The sequence below is a fragment of the Triticum aestivum genome, chromosome 2D (assembly GCF_018294505.1).
Source record: "Triticum aestivum cultivar Chinese Spring chromosome 2D, IWGSC CS RefSeq v2.1, whole genome shotgun sequence".
NCBI lineage: Eukaryota > Viridiplantae > Streptophyta > Magnoliopsida > Poales > Poaceae > Triticum > Triticum aestivum.
The window spans coordinates 642,987,074-642,995,011 of NC_057799.1; the positions used below are offsets into that span (position 1 = coordinate 642,987,074).

At 46.5% G+C, this 7,938-nt stretch overlaps 1 protein-coding gene and 1 pseudogene across 1 annotated transcript; one reads left to right on the top strand and one right to left on the bottom strand.

The window, feature by feature from the left end:
• The first annotated feature begins 1,788 nt into the window (after positions 1-1,788).
• Positions 1,789-4,230, top strand: LOC123050714 (anthocyanidin reductase ((2S)-flavan-3-ol-forming)-like; annotated as a pseudogene).
• Positions 4,231-4,997: 767 nt separating this feature from the next.
• On the bottom strand, positions 4,998-7,332 carry LOC123050715 (desmethyl-deoxy-podophyllotoxin synthase). Its single transcript, XM_044473468.1, has 2 exons — positions 6,433-7,332; positions 4,998-5,863 (listed from the first exon to the last, which is right to left on the bottom strand). Exons 1-2 carry the CDS (start codon positions 7,330-7,332, stop codon positions 5,234-5,236), a joined length of 1,530 nt encoding a protein of 509 aa, XP_044329403.1. The 3' UTR covers positions 4,998-5,233.
• Positions 7,333-7,938: the final 606 nt, after the last annotated feature.

Consider the following 7,938-nt stretch of genomic DNA (forward strand, 5'->3'; position numbering starts at 1 on the left):
GTTCTTGTTTTTTTTATGTTTCAAAAAGTTCTTTTTCAAAATTTTGCGAATTGGTTTTTAAGTTTTGTGGCAGCTGTTTTTTCTTTGACAGCAAATAGTCTGTATTTCTCATATGATGGTCACGTTGTTTACAAGTAAATGAGAATCAAAGTCCGGAATTACATCATCCCAAGAACCTGAAGATCTAGCACTAAAAAATGCTTAGCTAGCTCATCTGCTACCTGATTAGCTTCTCGAAAACAGTGTTTAAATAATATTTTGGCGAAGCCCATTGCCAGCTGCATACATTCAGAGACCAATGCAATACGGGGTCCTAGATAAGAGTCCATTTGCTGAATTGTCTCCACCGCAAACGAGCAATCAGATTCAATCTCCACATTGCTGCACCCCATATTTGCCAACAAGTATATTCCATTTCTAATTGCCAAGAGCTCCGCTGAATCAACATCTCGGATATGCGGAAGAAACCAAGTCGCTACTGCTAAAAAGTCACCCTGTTCATCACACACGACATCACCGCAAGCTCCAGATAAAGTATCCACATAATGATGCATCTACATTGACCTTGACCAATCCATGAGATGGTTTTTGCCACATATGTTCTTTGTTCCAAGTCGGAAGCTTTGGAGACATCGATCTGATGTAATTTGTAGTTAGGACGCGAATAGATAGTGTTGTTTTCTCAGGATTTTGAATCATGATTCCTTTCACAAGTTGTCATCGTTGCCACCAAAGGTACCATGTTGCCACAATAGCCAGTTTGGCCACAGGTAGTCCATCTAAAAGAGCATCAAGCTGTGATAAGATCTCCATAGTGACTGAGCCCGATCTGTCCTCATCAGTTGCTCTTTGAATGGCATCCAGAAGTCCTAGCTGAGACCACACTTCTTTCACACGACGACATTTGAAGAGATAGTGTTGCAAGTCTTCTTTTTGTTTTCTACTATGTTTCCGAACAGGAGACCCCTGCCACCACCGTCGGCCCCCGAGCTTAGCCCGGCGTCGTCCCTCGACGGCGATGGAGGGAGGGTAGGACGAAGGAGGTGACGCCCCCGGGGACGAAGGTTGTGACACCACCCGGGTCGCCCGAGCGGGGGCGACACGGGGGTCGGAATGTGATGGGATGGAGAGAGGACGATGAGAGGGTTCCGGATCTGTTCTTTGTTGTGGAGGAGCTCGCCGGAGGATGGAGGTCGAGTGGCGGTGGCGGCGGAGCTCCCTCCTGCCATGGGAGGCATTGCAGAAATGTAACATTTGTACCATGTTTTAAAGATATACATTAGCACTATGCATCTTCATAATTAATGATACAACCCCCAACAAATAGGAAATGCTTAAGGAGACTTTATTGGTCTCTTCATAGTAATCTTCTCTTATTATGATATACTACATAACGGTGGTATGAAGGATGAAGCGTGAAGTTAATGTAAGATAAATTTGCTCTTTATCATCGGGCCATCATCATCTAACCCGGTGCTCGTGCCAAGCCAACGAAAACTTACTTTGTGCGCCTCGGTAGGGAATTTTTTTTATCCCGTTGCAACGCACGGGGCATGCTTCCTAGTACTACATAAAGAGAAGGCTAGACTATCGGCATGCACACACATATCTACTTTAGTCACTCTCTGAAAACCGACAACAGGATTTCAACTACACTTTCGTCGCGCTGCTCCGATTCTATAAGTGCTCCTTTCATCACATCGTCCCTGGTGATTAATGAAAGGTACAACGTGATAAACTAACCTGCCAGTGCACTTCTACATGGCCAACTTGATAGTACTAACCTGCCAGTTGTCTCTTTTGGATACTAGCAGGTCGATGGAAGACTTCAATATCACTGGAGCACAATGCATCTATCAGTTGGCTAGGTATGATCAATCTGAAAGAAAAATACAAGTTGGAAAGCATCTAACCTTTGTATATCCAGGGCAGCACAATGGAGCAGTTGGCTAGGTATAATCAATCTGAAAGAAAAATACAAGTTGAAAGCATCTAACCTTTCTATATCCAGGGCAGCACTGTCGTCTTGACGTTTACCTCAGAGGTGAAAGCCACGAGCGCCCACAAGCACCACTCCACCGGCCGAGGAACAGAACTCTGGTGCTCGATTCTCCACCTCCAGCCGGCCTGATGACGTCTGTGGCAGGTGATGCGATGAGGAGGAAGACGGCGTGCGTCACCGGAGGGGACGGGTACATCGCCTCGGCCCTCGTGAAGATGCTGCTGCAGAAGGGATACACCGTCAAGACAACAGTCAGAAAGTCTGGTTAGATCCTTGATCGCTCTCTATTCGGACGACTGCCTGTTATGATGTGAATGTGATGAACTCTGAGCTGACAGGCACGTTTTTTTTTTTTTTGGATCTCAGATGACATGGAGAATCACCCCCATCTCAAGGACCTGCAAGCGCTGGGTCCCTTGGAGGTCTTCCGCGCCGACCTGGAGGACGAGGGCAGCTTCGACGAGGCCGTGGCCGGCTGCGACTGTGCCTTCCTCGTCGCAGCTCCCATGAACCTCAACGCAGAGAACCCTGAGGTAGAGCCTGACCAAAACACTCTGTAATAGGGTCAGATTTGATTTTGGAAAAGGAACTTTTTTTAGTTAGTTATATATCTCATGGCAGAAAGAAGTGATCGAGCTGGCTGTCAGCGGAACCGTTAACGTAATGAGGTCGTGCGTGAGGGCGAGGACGGTGAAGCGCGTGATCCTGACATCGTCAGTGGCGGCTGTAGTTGGCCGGCCTCTGCCACTAGCAGACAGCCATGTCCTCGATGAGGAGTCCTGGAGCGACGTCGAGTACCTCAGAGTGACCAATGCCGGCGGCTGGGTAGGCATGCACATTTTTTAGTAGTTCCGTTCCCTTTAAATTTTGGGATTGCTAAATCTCAGTTGTCTGAAAATTAACGAAGTCTCAGTCGATGCTATATTCGTTAGATCTTACGTGTAGATCCGTGTAAAATTTTCTTTTAATTTTTTTCTTCTCTTCTATATGTTTTGTCATTTGACTGAGACTTCGTTAAGTCTCAGTCTACTAAGATCTAGTCACACCCAACTTCTAATTTTAGGGCGTGTAGTAATGTCAGTGTGTTGACGTGCTTGCGTGCCGTATCGCAGGCCTACCATGTCTCGAAGGTGCTTATGGAAAAGGCGGCGTGGACTTTCGCTCAGGACAGCGGCATCAGCCTTGTTACGGTGTGCCCCCCATTCACGGTTGGCGAGGCGCCGGCGACGATTGTCCACACCAGCGTCCCCAGTGTCCTTTCTTTGCTAACTGGTGAGCCTGATACCAAGTCAAGATGCAACGATGATTAAAAGGGACCATTAGAGACTAATTCATCGAACGACGTGTGTGGTGAATGATTATCTCAGGTGACGAGGAGAAGATCCGCGGCCTGGAACTCATCGAGAGGGCGTCTGGCTCGATCCCGATGGTCCATGTCCGCGACCTCTGCCGTGCAAAGATCTTCGTAGCCGAAGAGGAGGGTGCGTCAGGAAGATATATCTGCAGCTGCCCTGGCCTCGACCCACCCTCGCGGAGCTAGCCACCTTCCTGACCGCCAAGTACCCGCAGTACAACGTCAATAGCGACAGGTGTGTACCAACATCTATGGAAACACGACAAGTTCCGACGTTCTCGATCATGAATAGCATGTATGTTTGTTTTCAGGTTCGGTGGTCGCCCCGAGAAGTTGAGAGTCTGCATTTCGTCGGCGAAGCTCGTCAAGGAAGGGTTCGAGTTCAGGTACAAGGCGTTGGACGAGATATACGACGACGTCGTCAACTACGGAAGGTCCTTGGGAATCCTTCCGTACTAGCAGTATAGCATGCTTGATGAGCCTCTATGTATTAGTTGGTTGGATGTCTGGAACCAAAGCTAAAGTTCAATTGCTTATACTAGCAAACACTGCCTGTGCGTTGCTACACGTCGATTTTAGTTTGTGTATATTCTTTTTTTTCATATACTGAAATGATCAAATACATAGTCCAAACATTTGTACACGGAAGACAACAGTAAGATGAACATCGACGCAGCACTGAAATGATCAAGAGATGGCCGTTGTTCCTGTTTCTGCCGCGCAAGGAGAAGATCAAAGGAGGCGTGGGCACGTGACTATTTTCCTTCTTTTGTGTATCATTCACATTTATATAGCTAGCGATTGATAAATTTGTAATGTATGGATACTTGGTGTACGAAATGTGAAGTAAATGAAATACAATTGAGATTTGCTACCGGATGATGCGTGTTCTTGATATATGCATGGGTTGTAGCTGGTCGAAAGGCTAAAGGCATGGTCCTGCAAATTCCAAACGTGCACAATGGTTTTCTAAACACACACGATTCAGTTCAAACTAAACATTTGCGATAATACACCTGTCAGAACGACCAACTTCGTCGGAGCGTGCACGACTACACCCAAGCACACACATGTGGAATAGCGAAACCATGTTTGATTGATAGGTCATCCCACACGATTCTGTTACAACTTCCGTGTCCAAAGAGAGACCTGTCGCACACGGTTTAGCAATCTTGTGTAATTGACTACCCCATCGCCCACCGATTGCGATGGAAATGTCAATCGTGTGCGATTTTCTGATCTTTACAAGTGATTGAAATCGTCCGGAGAACTGTCGTCCGATTGAGACATTAGTTGTGTAAGTTGCAAGCAACTGTTTTTGACTTTTTGGTATGTATTTTTTATTACTTGTTGATTCGTTATGTCGTACTGGTTTTTTCAAATTCCGTAATAGTTGAGCTTGAATTTGTGGTGGGTTGTGCGGGTCTTCTTGATTCAAACGAGGGGAGAGCAAATAAAATCAAACAATTTTCAAACACGTGTGCACATCACAGGTTCGATATCACATACGTACTACACATGTAGTATTGCCGAAAAAATCAACACATGTTCTCATCGATAGGCGATAGTGTACAATTTAGAGTAAAAAATTGGGATGAGTTGTATGGGTAGTTTTAGTACTTAACAGACAATTTGCATGGCATTTATTCAGTCAGAACATTACAAATAGACACATGATCATATATCACAAATAATTGGATCACTTAGTCTTGTGCAGCTGTGATGCAGTCGGCAACCACGAAATTTAATCTTAGCCCATAGTAACATAAAAAATAGTGTGGTCCAACAATTTTTCCATGAAATTCTCGTATTCCAATGTTGGCATAAAGGTAAAAACACCACACGTAATGGACCTCCTGGAGCACAGGATGGTGGATTTAAATCTCCATAGCTTTGGAGCATAGGTGTGGAATAGCTCTGAGGTGCAGGTCAGAACTTCTGCGTACAATTAATCCAAATTTCTCGGACATGTCCACCGACTCCGAGATGGCCCCGTCAGGAAGCATCCAGTCAAAGTGATAGAGAAAGTTTGCCAATGCCATCTCAAAAATTGATGAGGCGAATGTTATCCCAGGACAAAGGCGTCGCCCGAACCCGAAAGGAGTGAATTCGAAGCATGTCCCGTTATAATCCATGTTACTATTCTCAAACCTCTCTGGATTGAACTCTTCGGGATTGTCCCAGTATTGAGGATCCTGGGAAATTGCCAAGACATTAATGTATATATTCGTACCTTTAAGCATGTCATGACCCATAATTTTGCAGTCTTCTTCATTCGTGCGGTTAAGTAGAGGAGCAGGTGGATGCAATCTAAAAGTTTCCTTGATGACCATCCGCATGTAGTGGAGTTCTGCAAGGTCGCTATTGGCAATGATAGCTCGATCTGGACCTAGTACCTCACGGACCTCCAATTGTGCCTTGGCCATAACTTTTCGATGATTGACGAGTTCCGACATAGCCCACTCTAAAGTGGTTGAAGTGGAATCAGTAGCAGCTCCAAACATGTCCTGGATTGAATATAGCTTAATCATCATTATTTTCAAGAAATGCTACTCCCTCCGTTTTATAATAAGTCTCTCTGATTTATGATAAGTTCGTAATAAATCAGTGATATTTATTATGTATCGGAGGAAGTATTAGTTATGTAGTTGATATTAAAGTTTTAATAGTCGATCGCATCCTTGTTGCGGATATTTATAATGATTGACCGAGAATTGTAGGATTTCACACACATACAAAAGGTCAATTATGTCTACTTTATGAAGTGGAGAGCACCCGGCCCTCCTGTAAAGGTGAGTAGAGTACAAAAATTGTGTGCCATACATATATTATCTGATTTATATTTTAGCAATGATATCCAAGCACAATTATCTAGACACAAAGTTCAACCATGAGTACATATTTGTTTTGTGAGGGGCCTAGCAAGGATCCTAACTACGTACATCAGATGCATGATTCTGCCCAGACGTACAGATTTCTTAATTAAGATGCAATCTTAAGTCCTAAGCAAGCATGTGCATGTTAGGTATAGCACCGTTGTCATGAGATGGCAACAGAAAGTAAAATATATACTCACAAACAAGACGGTGGTTATCATCTCTGTGGTTAGAGGGGATTCCAGCGAGTCCTCCTCCTGGCGTGTGAGCAGCACGTCTAGCAGCCCCTCGTCGCAGGTGCCGCCGTTACCGGCAGCTCGCACAGCCTTGCGCTCGCCGATGATGTCGGTGATGATGCGCTGCATGACGTCGCGGCTGCTCCTAACGCGGCGCTCCTCGCTGCTCAACCACCGCACGAGCCTCGAGGATGGGAAGAGGTCGATGAGGAAGAAGCCTCCCAGCAGGTCCATGATCCGGTTGGATGCATGGATGAAATCCTCCTGCTGGCTGAACTTGCCGCCGAAGACCGCCCGCGCCACCACGTCGTTGCTCAGCGCTGCCACCTTCTGGCTGACGTTGAGGGTGGCGCCAGTGGACGCTGTCATGGAGATGGAGCGGAGGAGGCTGCCCATCTCCTCAGCCCTGACGCTCTCCATGCGCCTCACCTGCTTGGAGCTGAGGAGCTCCGTGACGCACACCTTGCGCATGTGGCGCCAGTGGTCGCCGTAGGGGGCGAAGGTGACGCCCTTGCCACCAAAGCCGACGATGTCCTGCATCCCGGTGGTCCGCCGGTTCGCGAACTGGAGGTCGCCCGCCTTCATCATCTGCGCCACCGCCTCCTTGCTGGAGACCACCATGGTGGGGATCTCACCGAGCTGCAGGTACATCATCGGTCCGTGCCGGTGACACAGCTCTGTCATGGTGCGATGCGGGAGGATGCTGACGACGTGGTGGAGGCTGCCGATGATGGGGAGTCTCCATGGCCCTGGAGGCAGCGGCTGCTTCTTACCACCGGAGAGCTTGAAAAACCAAAGGGCCAGTAGCGTGGATAGTGCTATCAAACTGAAGGTCAACCACCCCTCCATCTCCATCATTTGCATGGTAGAAGCTCCGTGTCCATCAACTTAGTAATATAGCCATACTACCATCTTAACTAGTGGTTGGGGCTCGTCATTGCGGACCGCTTAAGAGAAAACTATGCGCATCTCACCTTTATCTCAAAATATAAAAAAAAACCATTATCATGTTACGTGAATATTACATCCATCTCAAAAAGAAAAAAGCCTAAAAAACTTTTGTCGAAAAGAAAAAGAAAAAAGTCACACTACCATTTAAAAAAACTCTAAAAATTAAAAAAAACTTTCTCATTGTGACCAGCAAGCATGCGCAATGTTGCATAGCTGGTTGACCACCATTCTACCGCACCTTAATGGATTTAATAATGGCTGGTAGAAGAATAACAAAATCAAGCTGCTGGGCTAGGTTGCAGAGCGGAGGACGCCGATGGAGGGGGAAGGTGCGGTAGCGCTTGGCTTGGTTCCGGAGTTGCTAGACCGCAGCTCATTATATTAAATCCATGCAAAAGAACAACATTATTGAGTCCGAAAAACTGCTCCAGAGACGACAAAACGTGGACAATGACGTGTGGACGACTACAAATCCAGCGGCCGTTACTCCGCTGTGGACATGCATATGTGCGGCCCGGT

Coding starts and splice junctions, on each gene's coding strand:
- LOC123050715 (XM_044473468.1), bottom strand. CDS start 7,332: ATGCAAATGATGGAGATGGAGGGGTGGTTGACCTTCAGTTTGATAGCA. Junction 5,864..6,432: donor TGATAACCACCGTCTTGTTT/GTGAGTATATAT, acceptor TATTCAATCCAG/GACATGTTTGGAGCTGCTAC.